We start from the raw sequence: 26,852 nt of genomic DNA on the forward strand, positions 1-26,852 counted from the left end.
TCACTCCTCTGAAGGTATACCTGCTGGACAGTTCTAAATTAGCATAGAACCATGGCAGATTTTGGGTTGCAGGGCACCTTTTTATAGATCTCTTAGTCAAATCACTCTGCAATGGACTCAGAGCTCCATTCAACCTGATCTTGAATGCTTTTAGAGCTGGGACATCCATAAGTGTTCTGGGCAACCTTTTCCAGGGTCTCACCACAGCCATCATAAAAATATCTCTTCCTTGCATTCAAGGAAGAGGACCTAGCAGCCTGTTGGCCTTTGTATTGTCTCTACATGCTGTAGTAAAAGACTGTTTTCTTTTTATCTATTGAATAGCTGCAATAAGGTCTCCCTGGAGCCTTCCCTTCTCCAGCTGAATGACCCAAATTCTCTAAGCCTCTCTTGCTGGGGAAGGTGTTTTGGACCTCTGATCATTTTTTTGGCCTTCTTCTGGACCTGGCTGTAGAGTTTCATGTGTGTCTTGTACAGGGGACCACAGAGATGGACGTAGTATTCCAGGTGGGCTCTTATGGGCGTGGAGTAGAGCAGGTTCTGCACGGAGCTCTTGATAGGTGGGAGATTGCACAACATGTTTCTCTGACTAGTGGGAACATCAGGAGTGTTTTCATTCCTGTTTCTCTGCCTGAGGCAGGCTCTGAAGGGAGGGGAAGTCTTGCTTTTGCTGCTGTTGGACATTGTCCTTCAGCTGGAGCAAATGTACTCAACAGGACCTGTGGTGTGGAGTGAAAGTGGGACCTGGTTTTGTGGCACTGTCATTTCAGGCTCTGTTTGCCAGGCTTTCTTCCCTTTCTTGTATTGCCTCTGTGGCCATTGCTGGCTGTAGGAAGCCTTGAAGGTTTTCCCTGGCACTATTTAGGAAAGGAATTCAGACTGAGGTTTACCCCTTGCCACAGACTAAAGCTCTGTGCAGCTGGCTTTTCCCAGTATTGCTGTCTGCATGCAGCTGGGAAGCCAGATGATGCTTTGACCTTCTAATATCCCAGTGAACCTGCCTGTGTGACAGTACATCACCTGTTCTGTTTCCTTCTGACCATGAAGGAGTTTGCCTATCCTCACACAAATGTGAGTTAACTGTAGTTGAAGGACTGGCCTAGTGGACAGTGTGGGCTGAAGCAGTATATCTTGCTTCCCCCTGTAGTGATAGGACAAGGGGCAGTGGCTTCAAACTAGAGAAGAGTAGATTTGGATTGGATGTTAGGAATAAGTTCTGCACCATGGGAGTGCTGGAACACTGGAACAGGTTGCCCAGAGAGGTGGCTGGGGCCCATCCCTGAAGATACTCAAGGTGAGGCTCACCAGGGTTATGGGCAGCCTGGTCTAGTAGAGGATGTCCCTACTGACTGCAGAGGAGTTGGACTGGATGAGCTTTGGAGGTCACTTCTAACCCAGACTCTTCTGTAATTCTGTGGTTCTCCTGACTTCCAGCACTATGACAGCACTCTTCTAACACACAGACTGCTTCCCTGCTACTTGCTTACTACGTTGTGTGGTGAAAGCACAAACAGATGTGGCTAGCCTCTGAGGCTAGCCTCTGAGGAGCCTATGTTAGGGCTTATAACAAAAACTGTCTGCCATGTGCAAGAAGAAAAAAACAACCAGAAGAGCAGGTTTTGGGTTCCTAGGATGCTAAAGTAGCTTGTGGGTGAGTAGTCTTAAAGGCCTGGGAGCTAGATATAGACCACAGATTGCTCCAGCAGCTGCCCAGAGTCATCAGATAATCAATGCTGGCAAGAAGCAGCACAAGGAAGAGTGGCTTATCCATGGGATGAGGTATGACAGCAATACAGAACTAAGCAGAGTTCACTGATCAGCTCAGTGAATTCTGCTCTTAGGGTTCTTGAACTCTTCTCTGCAGTGTTAACACTGCAGACAGCTCTTCCATCCAGGACAGACTGATGATGAAGGGTTTACATGAAGATTTTCCATGCAGGTGGTAGGAGGTTATTTAATAATGACTCTGGTCTGCAAAAGCCATTAATAGAACAGTTTCTGCTTCATTCCTTTCTAAATACCCTATGCTTCACTTTGCTGAATTTCAGTTGCTGATTAGCAATTGCTGATTAGCAACTGAAATTCATAACAAGCACCATTTGCCCAGTTAACATAAACCCCTTGGTGTTTTCTCCTTGCTTTAGGGGCTACAACAACGCCAGAGCCAACCACCTCAGAGCAAGTCACCACCTCTGGTACAACTCCAACAGTATCTATTACCACCACTTCAGGAACAACCTCTAGCAGCATTGGTACAGTCACTTCTACCACCACCACCACCACCATCTCAACTATTACTTCTAGGCCAACCGCCACATCAAGTGCAGTCACCATCCCGGGAACTTCTACTCCGAGCACAGTTACTCCACACACTCCAACTACACCTTCACCACCAACCACTCCTGGAAAGAATTGTTCTATCTCACCCAATGAATCTTATGTGGTAAGTGGCTTTTGTGAGTTGTTTTAGCATTGTGCTTTGGGTGGAGATGGGGCACATCATGTCAAGGGCAGAAACGTGGGGTGGTCGTTAATCTGGATGGAGAAGTATTGCTCCATGCGATTTCTTCTTGGTCTTTTGGGTGTCACTGTGACTTCCAGTGAAGAGAGACTTGGGAGTGATTAGTCTGGAGAAGAGAAGGCTGAGAGAGGATCTTGTCAACCTCTATAAATACCTGAGGGGTGTGTGTCAGGATGAAAGTGCCAGGCTCTTTTTGGTGATGACCACTAACAGGACAAGGAACAATGGGTACAAGCTGGAACCCAGGAGGTTCCACTTCAATAAGAGGAGAAAATTCTTTACTGTGCAGCTCTGGAGCAGGCTGCCCAGAGAGGTTGTAGAGTCTCCTCCTCTGGAGACTTTCAAGACCTGCCTGGATGCCTTCCTGTGTGACCTACCCTAGCTGATCCTGCTTGGGCAGGGGGGTTGTACTCAATGATCTCTGGAGGTGGCTTCAACCTCTAATATTCTATGATAGTCAGTTTGATAGCTTATATCCTTCTATTTGTTCTTCAAGGATAGCTTTCTTCAGGGAGTGATGATCTCAACCTGGCTGATTCTGTGATTCTGTGAGTTAGGTCACAGCTAATGGAATCTTAGAATTATTTTGGTTGGAGAAGACCTTTAAGATCATTGAGTCCCACCATTCTCTAACTCTGCCAAGTCTGGTGCTAAACCATACCCCTCAGCACCACAACTCTACCTCTTTTAAACACCTCCAGGGACTGGGGTGATGGCAGGATTCAATCACCTCCCTGGGGATCCTGCTCCAGACTTTGAGAACCCTTCCAGTGAAGAATGGTTCAGTGTTTCTTGTTATGGTAGGGTAGCTTTGATGAAGACATAACCATGGGCTAAGTGGCTCTGTCTCTGCTTTTGTGTGGAGAAGTTGTGTGTGTGCTTAAAGTGCAGCCCAACAAGAAACCAGAAGGCTGAACTAGTCTGTGTTTGGAGTGAGTCATACTTGGCCATAGGCTGGCTTCAGGAGAGGTCTGACACAGATCATCACATTCCAGTGCTTGTGAAATTTGACTCAGTTCTGAGGTTTTTGGAACCCTCCACCTCTGATCCAGCCAAGTTAATGCCTTGCACATTTCTAAAGCCTCCTCATAGCTCAAGTGTCTACCAACTTGCTCAGTAGATCTGCAGGGATAAAAATGATATCTAGCTGAAAAAGTGATGGGAGACAGAAAAAGTGCATGCAACCACAATGCATGTAAGTAATCAGCTTGGACATTACTCACCAAAGAACTGGTAGTCACTATAGCTTTAGCTGTTTATCTGTTCTAGGAATTCATAGAAGGGGATTGATCATCTATTGATCACTGGTCTTGACCAGTGTCTCTCACTGTTCATTAGAGAGGGAGTCTAAGTGGTGAGATTAGATCAGACACCTCATTTTTAGCTGAAACTGAAGAAGGCTATTCCCCCTTCAGCTTGCTGGCTCATGTTTTGTGTGTGATGTTTTTCACTCAGCAGCTCTCAGTAGTGCTACCTCATCTTCCAGGCCTTGATGGTGCTGACTGCTGCACTTCCTTCCAGTTTTCAGGCTTCTGGTGGGGAAAACGTGGTCAATACATATGGCATTTTAAATCTCTGCAAAGGATATTCAAGTATAAGTGTGGTCAGTCTGACTGCTTCATAAGGTTTCTCTTTCTCTTCTCCCTTCTCCTCTCTTTCCACACACAGCCAGGAGAGACATGGTGGCTCTGTGAATGCATTAAGGCAGTGTGTATTGAAGATGATAAAATCCAAGTGGTTCCTGTGGTCTGTGATCCACCTCCTAAGCCTACATGTTCCAATGGGCTTTCTCCTGTGCAAGTCATTGATGAGGATGGATGCTGCTGGCACTGGGAGTGTGACTGTAAGTACATATGTTGTGGAATATTTTCTCTCCTGTGGGAGCAATACTTCTGTCAAGAGCAACAACATTTATCAGGAGACAAGTATCTCACAAGGCTGTGACCCTCAGATTTCTAGTGTTGGTCTGTCTGGAGTGCTTCATTGTGTCTTCTGAGCTAATTGGGGGCTTTTCCTTAATTTGCCATCATTTCTAAGTAACTATTGCATTAGTGGAATAAACTGGCCTCCCAAAGCAGGATTGAAATGTCCAGATGCAGCTATCTATAGGCTAGAGGTCTACATAGAAGTGCCTTGTTCAGACTGTGGATAAAGGCTTACCTAAGCTGCAGTTAATCCTGTTCTCAGCTGTCTGCCAGAGGTGTCAGATGAGCTGTGCCCTGAGGAGGGCCTCTTTTTCTCTGCTATGGATGTTCTAGATAATGAGCTAATGATCCAATGCACTGACATGCACGCTTCAGAAACTGAAGTGCTTAAAATCAGATGAGCTGAATCCCACAGCTAAGGATTTCCTTTGTTGTCTGATCTGCTGTTGGTACCTTGCCACAAGGAGCTAAGCCAGCTCTATGCTTTCCTAGGCTACTGCACTGGCTGGGGAGACCCCCACTACGTGACTTTTGATGGACTGTACTACAGCTACCAAGGAAACTGTACCTATGTCCTGGTGGAAGAGATTAACAAGAAAGTGGACAACTTTGGTGTCTACATTGATAACTACCACTGTGATGCAAGGGATGTGGTCTCCTGTCCTCGGACCCTCATTGTGAGGCACGAGACTCAGGAAGTGCGCATGGCCACCGTCACACCAAACACTATGGAAGTGGAGGTAGGCAAGGATGACACCTTTGGGTCCTTCCCTGAGAGATTCATACAGCATCAGCCTCATCATTATATTCACAGTGTTAAAGAAAAAAATGGTCTAAAAAGCTGCTGAGGGGCCTGGAGCATCTCTGTGAGAAGGAAAAGCAAAGAGACCTGTGGCTGTTGAGCACAGAGGAGAGCAGCCTCAAAGCTGATCAATAGCTATTCCAATGGCACATTCCAATGGCAAATTACTCTCTCTGGGAAGAACTTTCTCCTCACCTCCAGCCTAAACCTCCCCTGGCACAGCCTGAGACTGTGTCCTCTTGTTCTGGTGCTGGGTGCCTGGGAGAGGAGACCAACCCCCACCTGGCTACAACCTCCCTTCAGGGAGTTGTAGAGAGCAATGAGGTCACCCCTGAGCCTCCTCTTCTGCAGGCTAAGCAACCCCAGCTCCCTCAGCCTCTCCTCACAGGGCTGTGCTCCAGACCCCTCCCCAGCCTTGTTGCCCTTCTCTGGACACATTCAAGTGTCTCAATATCCTTCTTAAATTGAGGGGCCCAGAACTGGACACAGGACTCAAGGTAAATCTGCTATTGCTGAGTAGAAGCAGTAGTGTTAGCTCCATATAGACTTAAATAAATAATACAGATTTTGGCTTATTTCTTTCATCTTTCTACAAGTATGGTCCCTTTATGTAATGAAAGTTAAACCTGTGTGCACTAGGAATTTAGGAGGATTTTGTATTGCATTGTCACAGGGTGTCCTTGGTGCCACAGTCATTCCAATAAACCTGTTGAACGCTGGAATTTAGCTGGCTGAAATTCTGAGTTTTAGCCTAAATTATCAGGTGCTGATAAGCCTTTTCTTTGGCTCAGAGTAGAAGTTTGTAACATAAAAGGGACACTTTTGAAACTTCAGTTTCAAACTGAAAGCACATTAGAATCCTAGAATCATTTTGGTTGGAGAAGACCTTTAAGATCACCGTATCTCAACCATTATCACAGGTATTACAGTATCACAGTGTATTAGAGGTTGGAAGGGACCTCAAGAGATCATCTAACTACCAAGGCTGGTGATAAACCATGTCCCTCTGCACCACATCCCTGCCTCTTTTAAAGATTTCCAGGGACAGGGATTCAACCACCTTCCTGGGCAGCCTGTTCCAATGTTTGAAAACAGTGAAGAAGTTTCTTCTCACATCCAACCTAAACCTCCCCTGGTGCAACTTGAGGCCTTTACATTCTGTCTCCAATGCAAGGTAATGAAGGAGTCAGTTGTTTTCTAAAGCCAAACTAAATATGCCTCCCTTCTGGTTTCTTTTGTTAACTAGGTGACAGTAAACAAACAGCTAGTGGCTTTGCCTTACAAGAAATTCGGTGTGCTCATCTACAAGTCAGGCATAAACAGCGTGGTGGAAATCCCTGAACTGAAGATGAATGTGACCTACAATGGCTTGTCCTTCTCCATCAAGATGCCCTACAGCCTGTTTGGCAACAACACTCAAGGACAGTGTGGTAAGGGCTTACTCTTGTCATTTGGGTGCTCTCAGGAAACCACAAAGAGGGAAAGGACAGCCCTGCCAGAAGGATGAGTGGAATTTGATAACAAATGTATGAGTGAATCCTTCTCCCCTCACCCATTCTAGGTACCTGCAACAACAATACTGCAGATGACTGCATGCTGCCAAATGGGATGATTGCAGAAAACTGTGAAACCATGGCAGATCACTGGCAAGTTGTTGATCCCTCCAAACCACAGTGCTCTCCAGGATTATCTCCTACAAAGTCACCCAGCATAACCACGGTGCAGCCTTGCAAAGAATCTGCCATCTGTGAGCTGCTTCGGGGAAGGTAGGCATTCCTCTGGGGGCTGGAAGCCTTCTCTCCTCAAATTAGGTGGCAATTGGAGGTTTCATTTCTCAGTACAAAGTGCTTCTACCTATTACTTCGTGGGTTGCTTCTGTTCTTTTTACTGTTTCTCCATGTCATTCTTTGCTGAGAGTTTGATTCCAACCCTCTGGTTCCTACACCAACTGTTCTTGATACTCTCATGTTCTATGCTCTCTGCCCTCCACTGTCCTGTGATGTTGCCTTTTCCACACTCACTCAGGAGACAACAACCCCAAGTGAATCTTCATTTTAGAATGGCATGTCAGTACTGAGAAAAAGAAGAAATCAAAGTAATCTCTGTAGAAAAGTAGTTCATGGTTCCACTTGGTAACATTCTGTCCTGGACAGAAGGTGCTGGTGGCAGAGTGTTTTGTAGCTGAGGGTGAGAAAAGGTTAAGCATGTGTCATGGATTCACAGATTGCATTAGATTGGAAGGGACCCTCAGAGGGCATCTTGTCCAACCCCCCTGCAGTCTGCAGGGACACCTCCAACAAGATCAGGCTAGTGCCTGGGACACATCAAGTCTGATCTTGAATGTCTCCAGGGATGGGGCCTGAATCACATCCCTGGACAACCTCTGCCAGTATTTCACCACTCTCAATGTAAAGAACTTCCTTCAGATGTCCTATCTAAATCTCCCCTCCTCCACTTTCAAACCATTGTCCGTCCTCTTATCCCCTCAGGCCCTTCCAAACAGTCCCTCCCCAACCTTCCTGTAGCCCCCTTCAGATATTGTAATTGGAAGCTCAACAGGAGCCAGCAGTGAGCACTTGCAGCCCAGAAAGCCAATCAGATCCTGGGCTGCATCTAGAGAAGCATAGCCAGCAGGGCCAGGGAGGGGATTCTCCCCCTCTACTCTGCTCTGGTAACACCTCACCTGGAGCACTTCATCCAGTTCTGGAGCCTCTATTGCAGGAAGGATCTGGAGGTGCTGGAAGGTGTCCAGAGAAGGGCCACAAGGATGAGCAGAGGGCTGGAGCTGCTCTGCTATGAGGACAGACTGAGAGAGTTGTGGTTGTGCAGTCTGGAGAGGAGAAGGCTCCCAGGAGACCTAATTCTGGACTTCCAGTATCAGAAGGGGGCTTCAAGAAATCTGGAGAGGGACTTTTTATGGTGTCAGGGAGTGATAGGACTGGGGGGAATGGAGTAAAACTAGAAGTGGAGAGATTGAGATTGGATGTTAGGAAGAAGTTGTTCCCCATGAGGGTGGTGAGAGACTGGCACAGGTTGCCCAGGGAGGTGGTGGAAGCCTCCTGCCTGGAGGTGTTTGCAGCCAAGCTGGAGGTGGCTGTGAGCAACCTGCTGTAGTGTGAGGTGTCCCTACCCATGGCAGGGGGGCTGGAACTGGCTGATCCTTGAGGTCCCTTCCAGCCCTGACAATTCTGTGATTCTATGACAGCAGAATTATGGCACTGACTAACAACATTACAATTTTCCAGTCCATTGCTGGTCCTTTCTGGCCCTCCTGGAGGACTCAACTCTGTGGTTTTTTTTTCTTAAAGGCCTGAAACTGCCACACTAACCATGAGAACTGTTTCTGCTTCTAGTGTGTTTGAGCCATGCCACGGTGTCGTCAACCCGGACAAGTACTACGCAGCCTGCGTGTTTGATAGCTGTGTGCTGCCCAACTTAGACCTGGAATGCTCAAGTCTGCAGATCTATGCTGCCACCTGTGCTGATCAAAATGTGTGCATTGACTGGAGAAGCCACACCAATGGTGTCTGCTGTAAGTATTTGGCCATTTGTCTTGGAATTAGTAGGGAAGCTTAGGTGGCATGTCCTAATGGTGAGTGGGATTGCTGTCCAAGCAGTGAAGACACCAATGGATCACACCTCCTGCTTTCTGAAAGGTATTTTACAGGTAACATTTTGGAGGAATGGGAAGCATTTATTATTGAGAAGCAAAAATATAAATCTCTTGACTGTGCCAGAAACATCTGTAACAAGAGACAGTTGTTTGCACACAGGCAGCTTCCTGAGGCTGAGGGAGCTGGGGTTGCTTAGCCTGGAGAAGAGGAAGCTCAGGGGAGACCTTCTTGCTGTATACAGCTCCCTGAAGGGAGGTTGGAGCCAGGTGGGGGTTGGTCTCTTCTCACAGGCAAGCAGTGACAGAATGAAAGCACACAGTCTCAAGCTGTGCCAGGGGAGGTTTGGGCTGGATGTTAGGAAGAAGTTCTTCCCAGCAAGAGAGATTGGCCATTGGAATGTGCTGCCCAGGGAGGTGGTGGAGTCCCCATCCCTGGAGGTGTTTAAGAGGAGCCTGGATGAGGCACTTGGTGCCATGGTTTAGTTGATTAGGTGGTGTGGGGTGATAGGTTGGACTTGATTTCTCAGGTCTTTTCCAACCCATTCCATTCCATTCCATTCCATTCCATTCCATTCCATTCCATTCCATTCCATTCCATTCCATTCCATTCCATTCCATTCTATATTTAGTGACTTGTTTTCAGAGAATCAGAATCATAAAGGTTGGAAAAGACCTCTAAGATCACCAAGTCCAACCATCAACCCACTACCACCACAGCCATCAAACCATATCCCTAAGAGCCATGGCCACACATTTCTTGAACACCTCCAGGGATGGTGACTCCATCACCTCCTTGGGCAGCCTCTTCCAATCCCTGATCACTCTTGCAGGAAAGAAATTGTTCCTAATATCCTACCTAAACCTGCTCTGGATGCAGTAAGAAGATGACAGAGGGCAAAGATACACTCTTCCCTTGAGAAGTTGGGCAAAAGAGACCAAAATTATGGAAAAAAGATAGAGTAGTTGAGGTGTAGACTCTTGACTTTACCTCCTTAATGTAAATTGTGCTGGTGGCTAAATGGCATAAAATAGAGAGATGTGAGTCTGATATCTGGGGTTGTTTTTTCTTTGCTTCTCAAGATTGTCAAAGGTGCATAAGCAAATAAATCATCAGTCTTTAATTTCTTAGCCCCAGGGCTTTTATATGCTCTTGTTACTGAGCTCTTCCTCCCTTTTCTTCTTTTCTCCCCTTCCAGCTTATAAGTGTCCCTCAGAGAAAGAATACAGAGCATGTGGTCCTATTCAAGAGTCAACCTGCAAATCAAGGTAAATAATTCCTTCACAGTTACTCATGGCTCTCACAACCCTGCAGTCATGGGTGGATGAGAGACATCAGCTTCCTGTCATCTCATGAACTGTCCAATTTGGTAGCACTGGTCTCTTGATCCTCAATCTGGCTGCCTCTAGTGCTCATGTTGTTTGGTGACACCAAACATGAATGCTGGCCATCCTGAAATGACAGAGCACCTCTGGAGCACCTCTCCTATGGAGAGACTGAGAGAGTTGGGGCTATTCAGTCTGGAGAGGAGAAGGCTCTGAGAAGACCTTCTTGTGGCCTTCCAGTATCTGAAGGGGGCTACAAGAAAGCTGGGGAGGGTGTCAGGGATTAATAGGACTGGGGGAAATGGAGTAAATCTAGAAATGGGTAGATTCAGATTGGATGTTAGGAAGAAGTTCTTCCCCATGAGGTGGTGAGACACTGGCACAGGTTGCCCAGGGAGGTGGTGGAAGTCCTATCCCTGGAGGCTTTAAGGCCAGGCTGGATGTGGCTGTGAGCAACCTGCTCTAGTGTGAGGTGTCTCTGCCCATGGCAGGGGCATTGGAGCTGGATGATCCTTGAGGTCCCTTCCAACCCTGACAGTTCTATGATGATTCTATGCGCACATCATTTGCCACGCTGCCTTCAGTCAGAGGCTGTTTGGCACAACCCTCCACTGCCTGCCTGTGCCAGTAACAGTGTTCCTTGCAATACTTTGTCTCATGCAGTCAACAAAATGAAACTTCAACTAAGCAAGTGGAAGGCTGCTTCTGTCCCAATGGAACTATGCTCTATGACTCCAGCATGGATGTCTGTGTCAAAACCTGCGGTGAGTCTTACTGCTTCACTTGGAGGCTGTGCTGGCTTCTGCCTTGTTGTTTCCTTCTCATGTATGCAACATAGATCAGGTTTTGTGCAGCACTCAAGCAACACATAGAGGAGATGTCTACTGTTATATGGATGGTAATGGAGATTTGTGTTGGTGTTTTCACAGGTTGTGTTGGAATGGACATGATACCAAGAGAGGTAGGCTGCTCTGTGCTTTTGTCTTTCATATAGAGGTTGGAGGTGGGGGGAGGAGAGTGGTCTTGTTTGGGGCTCTCTCAGCTCTTCATTTCTGTTTTTACTGCTATTCTTTTTAATTGGTGACCATGTAATCACTCCCTTTTTCCTTAACAACAGTTTGGGGAAAGGTTTACAGTGGACTGTCAGGACTGTATTTGCCTGGAAGGTGGGAATGGCATTGTGTGTGAGCCTCATAGATGTCCTCCACAAGATCAGAGCACTTGTGATGGAGAAGGTTTCTATAAGGTCATTGTGGTCAACTCTGAAGATCCCTGCTGCCCCATCAACTCCTGCAGTGAGTTTATACTTTTCTTTCTACTCTTTCTGTATCTTTTAGGAATAGAAAGGAAAAGAGAGCTAAAGTAGGTTAGCACCAGAGACCAGCAGCAGGGAATCACAAGACAGGATCTTCCTCCATGCTTTCTAAATTCAGCTTGCCTAGTGTTAGGGAAAATAAGTTTGAATGCTGCACTGACTCAATATAACTGAACCTGTAGTTCAGGACCACTTTCTATTCAAGTAAAATGCAGATAGAGTATGGAATTCTCTGTGGGTTTTCATTCTGCAGCAGTTACCTACAACCTTGAAGAGAATAACAACTGTCCCCTACTTCTCTGCCAAGAACTGTGATACTTTCTTAGCACCTGGAGGACCTGCGCTCTTTCCTAGCAGTGGGAAGTCTATCCTACATGCTTTGCTAGATGCCAGTCTCTAGCAGCTTTGATTAAATGTGCTTTCTGGCTCATTCCCTTTCTTGTTTTGTTTTGTTTTCAGAATGCAACGCAAGCCTGTGCACATCTAAAGCTCCCAAGTGTAGTCCAGGATTTGAAGTTCAATCTCATATTCCCAGTGGCAAGTGCTGTCCTGTGTACCAGTGTGGTAAGTCCTTTGGAAACACATTACACTGATTAGCATTATCTATCATATAATTAGCATCACACCTAGTTAGACATGCAATAAGCATGCAATAGCCTGTTGAAAGGGGGTAACAAACACAGTCAACACCTACAAAGAGGTTACTACTAACACTGTTTGTGGTGAGTAACTACAAAATCAGACACAGTATGAGTGGCTCAAGTGCAGTTTTCCTGGTTGCAGGTACCTGTAAGAACAAGTACAGAATCAGCTGGGGTTGGTAAAAAGTTGCTGTCAGCATCTCCAGAAGAAAGATAGCTTTGCAAAGATGGCTTTTGGTCTTAGTAACTGAGTCCAAGGGCATGAGATTTAACACATCTCAGGTCTGGGTTCTACACATTGGCCACAACAACCCCAGGCAGTGCTACAGGCTGGGGTCAGAGGGGCTGGAAAGCAGCCTGGAAGAGAGGGACTTGGGGGTAGTGGTTGACAGCATTTGAACATGAGCCAGCAGTGTGCTCAGGGGCCCAAGAAGGCCAATGGCATCCTGGCCTGCATCAGGAACAGTTGTGGCCAGCAGGAGCAGGGAGGTCATTCTGCCCTATGCTCAATACTGGTTAGGCCACACCTTGAGTCCTGTGTCCAGTTCTGGGCCTCTCAGTTTAGGAAAGGTGTTGAGTTGCTGGAAGGTGTCCAGAGAAGGGCAACAAAGGTGGGGAGGGGTCTGGAGCACAGCCCTGTGAGGAGAGGCTGAGGGAGCTGGGGTTGCTTAGCCTGGAGAAGAGAAGGCTCAGGGGAGACCTCATTGCTCTCTCCTACTCCCTGAAGGGAGGTTGTAGCCAGGTGGGGGTTGGTCTCTTCTCCCAGGCAGGCAGCCAGCACCAGAACAAGAGGACACAGTCTCAAGCTGTGCCAAGGGAGGTTCAGGCTGGATGTTAAGAAGAAGTTCTTCACAGAAAGAGAGATTGGCCATGGGAATGTGCTGCCCAGGGAGGTGGTGGAGTCACCATCACTGGAGGCGGTTAGGAAGAGCCTGGATGAGGCACTTGGTGCCATGGTTTAGTTGATGAGATGGTGTTGGATGATCGGTTGGACTTGATGATCTCTGAGGTCTTTTCCAACCTGGTTAATTCTGTATTCTGAATCAAAACATGACTGGTAGCTGTGAAGTGGCCATTCTTGGCCAAGGACTGCACTGCCTACATATTGCACGTGCAGTATTTGTTCTTATACTTCACATGTGTCAGATCAGCTACCAGAAATGGGGAACAAGCAATGCATTTGACCATAAGCATTGTGGAAGAGGTGAGTTTGACTAGAGTGAAGACCTTTTTTTGCTCCTCCCTCTTTGTAACCATCTAATTCTTTGCTTGTTAACAGTTCCCAAGGGAGTTTGTGTACATGGGAATGCTGAGTTCTTGGTAAGTTCCTATTTCATCAGTCTTCTGAAAATGATTAAGAGACTACTGAGGGTACTTTATCAGGAGGGCTGTGAGGAGCTTTGTCTAATACAATCAATGCTTCAGAAATGTTCAGGTTCCCATCAGGAGTTCATCAATCACACAAAATCCAAATATTTTCTGAACAGATAGAAAGGCTGAAGAACTGTTTGCAGGTCTGTACCAGAGAGAGGTTTGGGGTTAGAGTTGAGTCAGGCCACATTAACTGTCAGCAGGAGGCAGGATGGCCTTGAATAACAGCAGCTGATTAAAAACCCAACCTGTGACATTATTGCACTTCTAAGACCCTGCTTTCAAAACTGGAAAGATTTGCACAAAGTATTATTCTGACCAGACTTAGATCTTAGTAAATTCTCTTTGGTCTAGCAGTTGCTTTATTTATCACCCCTGTCATTTTAATATCTGAGTTTATATGGGTTTAATATAGGGCTGGTGGGTTTAATATAGGGTTGAGAGTTTTAATGTAGGGCTGTATGGGTTTAATGTTGGCCTGTCTAGGTTTAGGATTTGTCTAGGTTTAGAATTTGTCTAGATATATGATTTGTATAGGTTTAGGATTTGTCTAGGTTTAATATTAGAGTTTATCATTGCTGTATAAGGCTGTATAGGTTTAGGATTTGTCTAGGCTTAGGATTTGTCTACATTTAGGATTTGTCTAGGCTTAGGATTTGTCTACATTTAGGATTTGTCTAGGCTTAGGATTTGTATAAGTTTAGTATCAGAGTTTATCATTGCTGTATAAGGCTGTATAGGTTTAGTGTTTGTCTAGATTTAGGATTTGTCTAGGGTTAGGATTTGTCTAGGTTTAGTATCAGAGTTTATCATTGCTGTATAAGGCTGTATAGGTTTAGTGTTTGTCTAGATTTAGGATTTGTCTAGGGTTAGGATTTGTCTAGGTTTAATATCAGAGTTTATCAGTGCTGTATAAGGCTGTATAGGTTTAGTGTTTGTCTAGATTTAGGATCTGTCTAGGCTTAGAATTTGTCTAGGTTTAATATCAGAGTTTATCATTGTTGTATAAGGCTGTATAGGCTTAGGATTTGTCTAGGCTTAGAATTTGTATAAGTTTAATATCAGAGTTTGTCATTGCTGTATAAGGCTGTATAGGTTTAGTGTTTGTCTAGGCTTAGGATTTGTCTAGGGTTAGGATTTGTCTAGGTTTAATATCAGAATTTATCACTGCTGTATAAGGCTGTATAGGTTTAGTGTTTGTCTAGGCTTGGGATTTGTCTAGGTTTAATATCAGAGTTTATCACTGCTGTATAAGGCTATATAGGTTTAGGATTTGTCTAGGCTTAGGATTTGTCTAGGGTTAGGATTTGTCTAGGTTTAATATCAGAGTTTATCACTGCTGTATAAGGCTTTATAGGTTTAGGATTTATCTAGGTTTAATATCAGAGTTTATCAGTGCTGTATAAGGCTGTATAGGCTTAGGATTTGTCTAGGTTTAATATCAGAGTTTATCAGTGCTGTGTAAGGCTGCAGTAAAGACACAAGTAAAACTAAATTCAGAAATGTCTGTCACATGGTGTCATGCCTTATTGATATATCACTAATATATTAATCTTTGTTTGTTTCAAATTCACAGCCTAATTCCCCAGTCTTTGTTGACAAGTGCCAGAACTGTCTCTGCACTAGCAATGTGAACTCCAGCACTCAGCTGAACATCATCTCGTGTGAACACGTTCCGTGCAACACAGTTTGTCAGCCAGTAAGTGACAAACTGAAACAACAAACCCCCAAACCAGCCATGTGTGTGAAAAGCAGTTTGGTTAATGAGTGATGTAAGCAAAGCACAAGAGGCAGAAAGGCAGAATTCAAATCCAGTGTGGGTCCCAACTCTCCTGGAGCAGTCTGCTGTGTGAAGCCTGCCCGTGTGATGTGCAGTGTTCAGTGCAGGATTAGCTGGGGAATTCCTGCAGTGCAAGGTCCTGCACCTGGGTCAGGGCAACCCCAAGCATAAGTACAGGCTGAGAGATGAGTAGATGGAGAGGAGCCCTGTGGAGACAGTCTTGAGGGTGCTGGGGGGTGAAAAGTTGGACATGAAGCAGTAATGTGTGCTCACAGCCCTGCCCCAGCCATGTCCTGGGCTGATCCCCAGCAGCATGGGAAGCAGGGGCAGGGAGGGGATTCTGCCCCTCTGCTGTGCTCTGTTGAGACCCCTCTGCAGTGCTGGGGCAGCTCTGGAGCCCTCAGCACAGACAGGGACCTGTTGGAGTGGGGCCAGAGGAGGACACAGCAATGCTGAGAGGGCTCTGCTGTGAAGCCATGTTGAGAGAGTTGAGCTTGGTCAGCCTGGAGAGAATAGGCTCCAGGGAGACCTGGTGGCTTTTCAGTGCTTCAGGGGACTGATCAAAAAGCTGGGGACAGACTTTTTACAAGGATTTGTACTGGTAGGACAAGGGGTGATGGCTTTAAACTGAAAGGGGGTAGGCTTTAGATTATAAATAAGGAGGAATTTCTTCTCTGTGAGGGTGGTGATGCATGGGAGCAGCTTAACACAAGTTGCCCAGAGTAGCTGTGGATGCCTCCTCTCTGGAAATGTCCAAGGACAGGTTGGATGGGGCTTTGAGCAACCTGATCTAGTAGAAGGTGTCCCTGTTCATGGCAGGGGAAATGGAACTGGATGATCTTTAAGGTCTCTTCCAAGGCAAACCATTCTGTGACCAATGGAATGATAGTTAATTATTAGGCATATTTATCTCAGCATTTCAATTTATCCCATCAGTTGCCTGCTTTTATTACTTGTCTCCCACTGGGTTGGAACACAGAAGGGCCTGAACCTAATCTGTGAATGGGTTAGTATTTTGTCATTGTTTTCTCAAAAATGCATTTATCACAGTGCTTTCATTTGTAATCCCTAGGGCTACGAGCTTCAGGCAGTGAAAGGTGAATGCTGTGGAAAATGTGTGCAGACTAAGTGTGTCATACGTACACAGAGCAACTCCAACCTCATCCTGAGTGTAAGTATGCTCTGCACCTTACATCCCTGCCTTATCTAGTTGAGGATGTCTCTGCTGACTGCAGAGGGGCTAGGAATAGATGACCTTTGGGGGTCCCTTCCAATCCAGGCTGTTCTATAAGACTATGATTGTTAGTTATCCCTCTCAGAGAGGGAACATCTCCTCGCCAGGGACAAGGCTTAGTGTAACTTTGCACCTGAAAGGCCAAAGGCTTACCTAAAGCAAAGCCTATCTCCAAGGTTTTTTGGCCTGAAGGAAGGACTCAGGAAATCAAATTTCCTGGGAGGCTCTTTCTGGAATCCAATCCCATTGGAAGGGATTTCCTTGCATGCTCTGGAAGCTTGGACTTTTCTGTATTGTTTGATGTCTGAGTACTGAAAAGCACCAGTAAGGCCTGAGTAGGGAATGAATTTATTGCTCCTGGAGGGTGGAAGTTTAGGGTTGTTCTTAATTACCACATAAGAGTTTAGCTCACCCTGGGCATGGATGATTTTGTTTATGACTTTAATGCACTCAACAAACTTTAGAGGGATTTATGTTTTCCAAGGGAAATCTGGGTAAGATTCTCTCCACCTATGGCATACTGCAAGACATATGAGAATCTGTACCTCCAGTGGCTCTTAACCTAAAAAGATTTGACTGGGAAGCCAGAGGAAAGTCATTGTCAGAGGGCAGGAAAATGTCTGTCTGAGCTCCCTTCACCTTTCCTTATTGCATTTTGTGTTTCGCTTGCAGCCTGGGGAGTTCAAAAACGATCCTCGCAACAACTGCACCATCTATAGCTGTATAAATATCCAGGACCAGTTCATCTCCTCCACATCTGAGATCACCTGCCCAGCATTCAATGAGGAAAGCTGCAAACCTGTAAGTGAACAGGGAAAACTTACCCTCTACTCAGTGCAGAGATGGCTTCAGTCCAGTTCAGACACCTAACTAGCAACGGAAGGCAGGTTAAGCTCTTGATGACCTCTCACCAAAGTTTCCCAGTCCCCAGGACAGAAGTTTCTGCTGCACCCTGCAGAGATCTATAGGGTGCATAAAATAAGAGATATGGGTGAGAATTCAAGGCTTGTAGCTGGCAGCTGTCTCTCAGAGCCAAAACACTGCTCAGGGCTGAGACACAGACTCCTTGCTGACTGCTCTGTGCAGTCTCTACAAGAACCAAGTTCTCTTGAATGCTACAAGCTGATCCCCCTGTAGGCTGCCAGGACCACCCTTCAGATAGACATCTCCCAGAAAATGGTTTGTAGGACTGGTTCTGAGGAAACAAAATGTACAATGGCAACCTTGTACAGTTCCTTCAAAGCATTATCTTTATTAACACAATCCTTTGCAGACTGATAGTCTTCAGGTCTGGATTATTCAGATCAGTGCTACAGATTTCTTTGGTTGTTTCCAGCTGCTCTCCTCAGTTACTGCCCTAAAAGCCTCCTTAATACAGGGAACAAGAATAATGGTGCAGTTTCCTTTGATTGTTTCCAGCTGCTGAGGAATTGCTCTCCTCAGCTACTGGCCTAAAAGCCTCCTTGATACAGGGAAAGAAAATAATATCATTTCTCCTCTTTCTTTGTTCTTTTAGGGAACCATCGCATTCTTGCCCAACGGTTGCTGCAGGACCTGTAAGTATACCTGAGCCAACAGCACAGGGAATGAGTTTTCCTCTTGAATCAACCCTTTTCCAGCCACAGAGGTTGGAGAAGGGCCACAAGGATAATTAGAGGGCTGAAGCACCTCTCCTATGAGGACAGACTGAGGGAGTTGGGGCTTCTCAGTCTGGAGAAGAGAAGACTCCAAGGAGACCTAATTGTGGCCTTCCAGTATCTGAAGGGGGCCTACGAGAAAGCTGGGAAGGGACTTTTTAGGGTGTCAGAGAGTGACAGGACTGGGGGGGATGGAGCAAAACTAGAAATGGGTAGATTCAGATTGGATGTTAGGAAGAAGTTCTTCACCACCAGGTGGTGAGACACTGGCACAGGTTGCCCAGGGAGATGGTAGAAGTCCCATCCCTGGAGGTGTTTGCAGCCAGGCTGGATGTGGCTGTGAGCAACCTGCTGTAGTGCGAGGTGTCCCTGCCCATGGCAGGGGGTTGGAACTGGCTGAGCCTTGAGGTCCCTTCCAACCCTAACAATTCCATGATTCTTTTTAAATAGCCACTTCCATAACCGGTAGTTGTTCTTCCAAGCATTCACTGTCTGATCTCTCCAGGCAAGTTTAAACCGAAGCAGAAAGAGCACTGAAGACAATACCTTGAGTGCATTAGTGAAGCCCAGAGAGTGCTGAGCTGCAGAGAACTCTTGGAGCTATTTCACTGGAAGTGTTTTCTGCTCTTTCCCTGTAGGTGCACCTCTGGATAGCCCCACGCCGTGCTCTGTCCGCCACAGGACTGACTTCCTCGTCTACAGGGGCTGCCGCTCTCTGGAGAGAGTTGTCATGACTGAGTGTGAAGGAACATGTGGAACCTTCTCCATGTGAGTAAACTGATAGAACAATGAGGTTTCAGCTCTGCTGGCACTGAGCTTGTTTATATAAAAGGAACAATAAATAGGTAGGCTACAGAATGGTAGAAGACCTGGAACCTGCTTGCCATGTCGTGGGCATAAAGTTGTGAAGTCTGTGACTGAACAGTTGTTTTGTTTTCATACAGAGCAGAGAAGTGTATTACATTGTTCTGGGCTTCAAACTAGAGATGGGCAGATTTAGATTGGATGTTAGGAGCAAGTTCTGCACCATGAGGGTGGTGGAACACTGCAGTAGGTTGCCCAGGGAGGTGGTTGAGGCTCCTTCCCTCAAGATATTCAAGGTGAGGCTCGACGAGGCCCTGGGTAGCCTGATCTAGTTGGGGATGTCCCTGCTGACTGTAGGGGGGGTTGGACTGGATGACCTTTGGAGGTCCTTTCCATCCTGGAACATTCTATGATACTCATCCATTAATGTCCAGCTGTCATTTGTGTCAGATCATCTTGGCTTGAAACCACCACAACATGGATTATTTCCTGTGGTGGGAAGGAGCCCAGAGAGCAGCCAAGCTTGATGTCCCTAAACTGAAAAGCTGCTTCTCAAAGACTAACATCCAAAATGAAATGTGCCTACATCCTTTAAAGGGAGAGTCAAACATTGCACAATTTTTGCCCAGTAAAGAAATTAGAAAAGCAGTGCTGTAGGAGTGGTGTTAGTAGAGTAGTTTCACTCTAGGATTTTCTCTGAAGCAGGAGACTCCATGAGGAAATGTCTCTAGGAAAGTGGCTAGTAGGGCACCTGGGACTGAGCTACTAAACCACAGGAGGAAAAGGATTCTTGCTCCTCAAAGAAACTGTCACTGAATATGCCACAGGGCATATGACCTGGGACAAAGCTGATTCACAGTGTGTGTTGGATTAGAAGGGACCTTCAAAAGACACCTTCTCCAACCCCCCTGCAGGCATCAAGGACATCTCCAACTAGAGCAGGCTGCCCAAGGCCACATCAAGTCTTGAATATCTCCAGGGATGAGGCCTCAGCCACAATCTTGGGCCACCTGTTCCAGGGTCTCACCACCCTCATTGTGTAGAACTTCCTCCTGATGTCCAACCTGAATTTCCCCTGCTCGAGTTTCAGACCATTGCCCCTTGTCCCAGTCTCAGGCTGAACCCCCATTAGCCAGGGGGGATGTCAGTGTGTGGAAATCCCTTAGCATCTTAGAGTCTGGCTAGGGTTGCCTTTGCACACAAACGTGAGGAAAGGAGGAGTCTTGACACAGTTTGTAGCCTGGTGTTGACAGATTCTGCTGGTTAGGAATGGTGCTTGGGAAGCTGATGAACACAAGGCTGGAAACAATCCTTCAGTGTGAGATGGGAATGGAGAGAGCTGGTGCTTCCCCTTCCTGTTAGTACTGGGATGTGCACTGGGATTCATGGGAGGCAACCATAACCCTTGTAGCCCACTGATGGATGTGATGCCACTGACATTACAGCCACTCACCTACACAATCTCCTTATTCAGGTCAGGGCTTTATCTGCCTTTAATTGTGAACATCCTTCAGCACTTCCTTAGGGAAGCTGAGCTCATAGAACCCCCTGGGTGTTTTTTCTAGGACTAATTGGTTTGGCAGAAGGAAGTCTCAGGAAATGCAATGAATTTTAAAATCACATTGTTATAACTGCTGCTCTGTCATGGGAGCTTAGCACTTGCATCAGCCACAGCTGTGGCTCTTCTACAGGTCTTAAATTATGTGTAGATGTTGGCTGAAGGCTGTGGGTTAGTGGTGGCTTGGCAGTGCTGGGTTAAACTGCTTGAAGGGAGGATGCAGCCAGCTGGGGGTTGGTCTCTTCTCCCAGGCTGCCAGCACCAGAACAAGAGGACACAGTCTCAAGCTGGGCAGGGGGAAGTTTAGGCTGGATCTTAGCAAGAAGTTCTTCACAGACAGAGAGATTGCCCTTTGGGATGGGCTGCCCAGGGAGGGGGTATGGCCAGTGTCCCTGGAGGTGTTTAAGAAGAGCCTGGATGGGGCACTCAGTGCCATGGTCTGGTTGATTAGTTAGGGTTGGGTGAATGGTTGGACTTGATGATCTTGGAGGTCCCTTCCAACCTGGTTGATTCTGTGATCTTAAAGGTCTCTTCCAAACCAAGTGATTCTATGGTTCTATTCCAAACTTGTCACGGGAGTTCTGTGCCTCATTTGCTCCTCTCTGCTGGCCACTGGCACAGGGTAACGCTGCCGTTTCCTATCTTAACAGGTACTCTGTTGAGGCCAATTCCATGGAGCACAGCTGTTCCTGCTGCAGGGAATCAAAGGCTACAATGAAGGAAGTGACACTGAAATGCCCCCACGGGCACACCATCACACATAAGTATATGTATGTGGAGAGCTGCAGCTGTCAAGATACTGAGTGCGAAATCTCACAGGAGAAGCAGAACAAGGAAGAAAACGACGCTGCGAGCGCTCTGAACCGCCTCAAGAGGGCCATCAGCTTAGCCTCAAAATGAAGGAGAAAACACCTTCAGCAGTGATCTAAAAGGCCTATGCACCATTCTCCTCTTCCTTGGCTCATGCTGACCTTTGCATCTGCCTGGTTTCTGTACCCTGTTCGTTCTCTGTGCATTGTTAATGCTGCTCTATTTATTAGTGGACGAAAGAAGGACACAAATTTGTATTCTTGCTGGTGGTGCATGGCCTTTTGGGGCCTTCCACAATCACCTGATTTCCTCTGAATGATTAAAAAAGCATATCTCAAAACACAGGGGGTCTGCACTTATTCATGTGTGGTCTTGATGGGCCTGAGTTTGAAAAGATGAGACAAGATCCACCTGATGTTACAGGAAGTCACCTGAGTTGTTCCCTAAGTTTTAAGCTCTGTTTCTGGCTCCTTAAAAACTGAAGCATCAGGAGGACTGTCTAAAGCTCCCAGCACATAAAGTGTGGCAGAAGTTGATGCTGGCTGCCAGAACAATGCCAAAGAATGGTTTGGGTTGGAAAGTACCTGAAAGATCATCTAGTTCCACCCCACCTGACACAGGGCAGGGACAACTCCTACTACACAAGGTTGCTCAAGGTCCCAGCCAAGCTGGCTTTCAACACTTCGAGGCTTGGAACCTCCACATCTTCTCTGGGAACCCACTCCCAGTGTCTCACTACCCTCATGGGGAAGAATTTCCTAGTGTCCAATGTAAATCCAGCTTCTTCCAGTGTGAAGACATTGCCCTCATCCTGTCACTCCATGCCTGTGTGAAAAGTGCCTCTCCAGCTCTCCTGTGGCCACCTTCAAATGCTGGAAGGCTGCTCTAAGGTGCTCTGGAGCCTTCTCCTCTCCAGGCTGCCCAAGCCCAGCTCTCGCAGCCTGGCCTCACAACAGAGGCTTCCAGCCCTGCCAGCATTGCTGTGGCCTCCTCTGGCCCTGCTCCACCAGCTCCCTGTCTGTGCTGAGGGCTCTAGAGCTGCCCCAGCACTGCAGGGGGGTCTCAGCAGAGCAGAGCAGAGCAGAGGGGCAGAATCCCCTCCCTGCCCCTGCTGCCCACACTGCTGGGGATCAGCCCAGGACATGAGTGGGGCTGGGCTGTGAGCACACATTACTGCTTCATGTCCAACCTTGCACCCCCTAGCACCCCCAAGTCCTTCTCCTTAGGACTGCTCTCCATTCGCTCATCTCTCAGCCTGTATTTATGCTTGGGCTTGCCCTGACCCAGGTGCAGGACCTTGCCCTTGGTTTTATTGAATTTCATCAGATTGGCACAGGCCCACCTGTCAAGCCTATCAAAGGGCCCTCTGGGTGATATCTTTTCCTTCCAGCATGTTGACCACCCCACACAGCCTGATGTCAGGGGTAAGCATGCTGAGGGTGCCTTGATCATAGAATCAGTAAGGTTGGAAAAGACCTCAGAGATCATCAAGTCCAACCTGTCACCCAAGACCTCATGACTAACTAAACCATGGCTTCCAGTGCCACACACAATCTTTTTGTGACCACCTCCAGGGATGGTGACTCCACCACCTAGCTGGGCAGCACATTCCAATGGCCAATTACTCTCCCTGTGAAGATCTCTGTGTCCATGTCACCAACAAAGAAGTTAAACAGCACCAGTCCCATTACAAGCCCAGAGGAGCACCACTCCTGTTTCCATGTAGTTGCCAAGCCATTGGCTATCACTCTGAGTACAACCATCAAGCCAATTCCTTTTTCACTGGGTGGTCCACCCATCCAATCCATGTCTTTCCACTTTAGAGGCCAGGATGTCATGGGGGACAGTGTCAAATGCTTTACCCAAATGCAGACAGATGACATCAGCTGCCTTTCCCCTGTCCATCAACACTGTCTAGAGAGAGATGAGCAAAAATGTGCACTCACTCAGAAAAGGAAGTCTTCCTTCTCATTACCCAAAGTAGCTTGAGTACTGTGTCCAGTTCTGGGCCCCTCAATTTAAGAAGGACATTGAGACACTTGAATGTGTCCAGAGAAGGGCAACAAGGCTGGGGAGAGGCCTTGAGCACAGCCCTGTGAGGAGAGGCTGAGGGAGCTGGGGTTGCTTAGCCTGCAGAAGAGGAGGCTCAGGGGGAGAATCACCTCCTTTGACCTGCTGGCCACACTTCTCTTGCTGCAGCCCAGGCTCTGCTTGGCTTTCCAGGCTGCAAGTGCACACTGAGAGCTCCTGTTGAGCTTCTCCTCCACCAGCACCCCCAAGGCTCTCTCCTCAGGGCTGCTCTCCAGCCAGTCCCTGCCCAGCCTGGACTTGTGCCTGGGATTGCCTCAACCCCGACGCAGATGAAAATCTTTGCTTCAGGTTTTTCTTCCACTCTGTAATGAAGGCCTTTTGTGTCCCTTTTTCTGATGGGCTGACTACTTTGACAGAAGGGAGGCACAAGATCCTGTCTGAGGATCAGTGAGGCTGCAAATTTTGGCTTCACCACTACAGGGCAGTCTCTGGCTACGAATGCAAAACCATTTTGGACACAAAAAAAGGCAAGCTGCCTCCAAAAGGGAGTCTGTGCTTCATCAAGCAGAGGCTTTTACCCCTGAGAAGAAAGGAGTGCTGCTGTTTCCTCACAGACACTTGTATCCTCCTAGTAAGCAGTGAGAAGTAATCACTCTGAGATGAATTTACAGGCATGCAGAGGGTGGTGCTCCCAGGAGTGCTCTGGATCAGAGCAGCCCCATCAGGGTAGGTGCTGGGTCAGTGCTGCCCATGAGCAGGTTCCCAAGTGGGCAGTGTCAGTGAATTCTTGCTCACAAGTGCTTGGCAGTTCCAGGTCAAACTGTACATGTCAAACCTCCAGCCCTTTCTGCGCTCCTAGTCACCTTAGAACTTTGCAGTTTACTTTGCAGTTTACTTTGCACCTTTACTTCCATTGGAACTGGGTGACAAAATGGAACAGAATAAACATTGCCCAGCAGAGAACACCACAGCTAAGTCTTTTGGAGAGAAACAAAGGAAAGAAGCTTTAGCTGTGTATGCTCACACTGAGAGTAGTAGTGCTGTGAGCAGCGCTTTTGCTCCTCCACAATCCCAGCATGGAAGGGGTTGGAAAGGACCTCTGGAGAGGTCCAACCCTCTGCTGAAGCAGGGCACCCACAGCAGGCTGCCCAGGATTGCAATGTCCAAGTAGGTTTGGAATCTCTCCAGAGAAGGAAACTCCACAGCCTCTCTGGGCAGCCTGCTCCAGGGCTCTGTCATCCTCACAGCAAAGAAGTTTCTCCTCACGTTGAGATGGACCATCCTGTGCTCCACTTTGCACTGATTGTTCTTTGTCCTATCACTGGGCACCACTGCAAAGAGCCTGGCACCTTCATCCTGACACCCACCCCTCAGATATTTATAGACACTGATCAGATCCCCTCTCAGCCTTCTCCTCTCGAGACTCAACAGCCCCAGGGCTCTCGGTCTTTCTTCATAGGAGAGATCATAGAATCAGTAAGGGTAGAAAACACCTCAAAGATCATCAAGTCCAGCCTGTCACCCAACACCTCATGACAAATAAACCATGACTCCAAGTGCCACATCCAAGCCTTTTTTTGCACACCTCCAGGGATGGGGACTCCACCACCTCCCTGGGCAGCACATCCCAATGGCCAATTCCTCTTTCTGGGAAGAACTTTCTCCTCACCTCCAGCCTAAAACTCCCTTGGCACAGCTTGAGATTATGTCCTCTTGTTCTGGTGCTGGTTGTCTGGGAGAAGAGACCAACCCCCACCTGGCTACAACTTCCCTTCAGGTAGTGGTAGAGAGCAAGAAGGTCTCCCCTGAGCCTCCTCTTCTCCAGGCTCAGCAACCCCAGCTCCCTCAGCCTCTCCTCACAGGGCTGTGCTCCAGACCCCTCCCCAGCCTTGTTGCCCTTCTCAGGACAACTTCCAGCATCTCAACATCTTTCCTAAACTGAGGGGCCCAGAACTGGACACAGGACTCAAGGTGTGGCCTAAGCAGTGCTGAGCACAAGGCACAATGACCTCCCTGCTCCTGCTGGCCACACTGTTCCTGATGCAGGCCAGGATGCCCTTGGTCTTCTTGTCCCCATGGGCACACTGCTGGCTCACATTCAGCCTACTATCAACCAGCACCCCCAGGTCCCTTTCTGCCTGGCTGCTCTCCAACCACTCTGACCCCAGCCTGTAGCACTGCCTGGGGTGGTTGTGGCCAAAGTGTAGCACTTGGACTTGTTGAATGCCATCCTGTTGGACTCTGCCCATCTGTCCACCTTGTCAAGGTCCCTCTGCAGAGCCCTCCTGCCCTCTAACAGATCAACTCCTGCCCCCATCTTGGTGTTGTCTGCAAATCTACTGATGATGGACTCAATCCCCTCATCCAGACCATCAATAAAGATATTGAATGGGATGGGGCCCAGCACTGATCCCCTGGAGAACATCTGGATGGCCCAACCTCCTGGTGAGGTGGCTTTCTATGCAGGGAGTGGCTTTCTGTGAGGAAGTGCCAGTAGGTCAATGAGACCTGTGTGTACAAACACCAATCAGCCATGTCATTACTCCTTGATTGTGGAGTTTTGAAAGATCTACATCTGCTTGGGAAAAAAACCCCACACAAACCCCAAACCCAAGCAAACAAACAAACAAAATAACCAACCCCAAACCAAGAAACCAACAGAAAGCAGCAGCCACGCTGGTCCCTTCCAATCGAAGCCATTCTTTGATATTAAAGCCATTATGAATTGACTCCTTGCAAACAGGGGTAACAAGTGGCCTTGGTTAGGCCAGGAAAAGCCAAGGAACCCCATGGCAGGATGAAAGGGTAAGGAGTTTTGTGTTCATTCTGCAGCAAAATAACAAAAACCACCCAACCATCTTCTGCCAGAATTAAAATACTGAGGAGAGTCCTCTTTACTGCTGCAGGCTTCTGGGGCCAGACTCTTGTCACTGGTGCCCAGGGGCAGGACAGTGGGCAGTGAGCACCAAGTGGAACCCAGGGGGGTTCCAACTGAGCAGCAGGAAAACCTTCATTGCTGTGAGGTTGCTGGAACCCTGGAGCAAGCTGCCCAGAGAGGTTGTGGAGAGTCTCCTTCTCTGGAGGGATTCCAAACCCACCAGCACGTCATGATCCTGGGCAAGCTGCTGTGGGTGCCCCTGCTTTGGCAGGGGGGGCTGGACTGGATGATCTCCAGAGGTCCCTTCCAATCCCAACCATTCTGCATTCTGACTCTTAAAGACAGAGATCCATCTTCTGGTTTTCCTCTGCCTGCTACAGACTACTTTATACCATTTCAGTCTCTGCAGTGGATGCAAACCTGGTGGACCAAATAAATCCTTGAGGTGAATTTACTTTGATGGGATTATGTCAAGGATAAAAACATAACCCCTGCTGTTCTGGAGCTCTTCTGACAGTTTAGAAGGTGCCAATAAGTGTTGTAACCATCAGTTATGTTAAACCTTTTGCCAAGCTCACTTCAGATGTTCTCATCAGGTGGATTATTGGC

At 47.4% G+C, this 26,852-nt stretch overlaps 1 protein-coding gene across 1 annotated transcript in view; it reads left to right on the forward strand.

Annotated features, from left to right (window-relative positions):
• Positions 1–21,424, forward strand: part of MUC2 (mucin 2, oligomeric mucus/gel-forming) — a 72,061-nt gene extending 50,637 nt beyond the window's left edge. Inside the window, exons 39-56 of the mRNA XM_054172005.1 lie at positions 2,145–2,443; positions 4,190–4,364; positions 4,939–5,186; positions 6,495–6,678; positions 6,810–7,014; positions 8,602–8,791; positions 10,066–10,127; positions 10,848–10,948; positions 11,114–11,145; positions 11,302–11,479; positions 11,959–12,063; positions 13,420–13,460; positions 15,088–15,210; positions 16,364–16,462; positions 17,198–17,326; positions 18,042–18,081; positions 18,801–18,930; positions 21,175–21,424. Of these exons, the coding sequence (XP_054027980.1) occupies positions 2,145–2,443; positions 4,190–4,364; positions 4,939–5,186; positions 6,495–6,678; positions 6,810–7,014; positions 8,602–8,791; positions 10,066–10,127; positions 10,848–10,948; positions 11,114–11,145; positions 11,302–11,479; positions 11,959–12,063; positions 13,420–13,460; positions 15,088–15,210; positions 16,364–16,462; positions 17,198–17,326; positions 18,042–18,081; positions 18,801–18,930; positions 21,175–21,424 (2,591 nt within the window). The remainder of the gene's footprint in view (positions 1–2,144; positions 2,444–4,189; positions 4,365–4,938; positions 5,187–6,494; positions 6,679–6,809; positions 7,015–8,601; positions 8,792–10,065; positions 10,128–10,847; positions 10,949–11,113; positions 11,146–11,301; positions 11,480–11,958; positions 12,064–13,419; positions 13,461–15,087; positions 15,211–16,363; positions 16,463–17,197; positions 17,327–18,041; positions 18,082–18,800; positions 18,931–21,174) is intronic.
• Positions 21,425–26,852: the final 5,428 nt, after the last annotated feature.

Source organism: Dryobates pubescens, chromosome 22 (assembly GCF_014839835.1).
Source record: "Dryobates pubescens isolate bDryPub1 chromosome 22, bDryPub1.pri, whole genome shotgun sequence".
NCBI lineage: Eukaryota > Metazoa > Chordata > Aves > Piciformes > Picidae > Dryobates > Dryobates pubescens.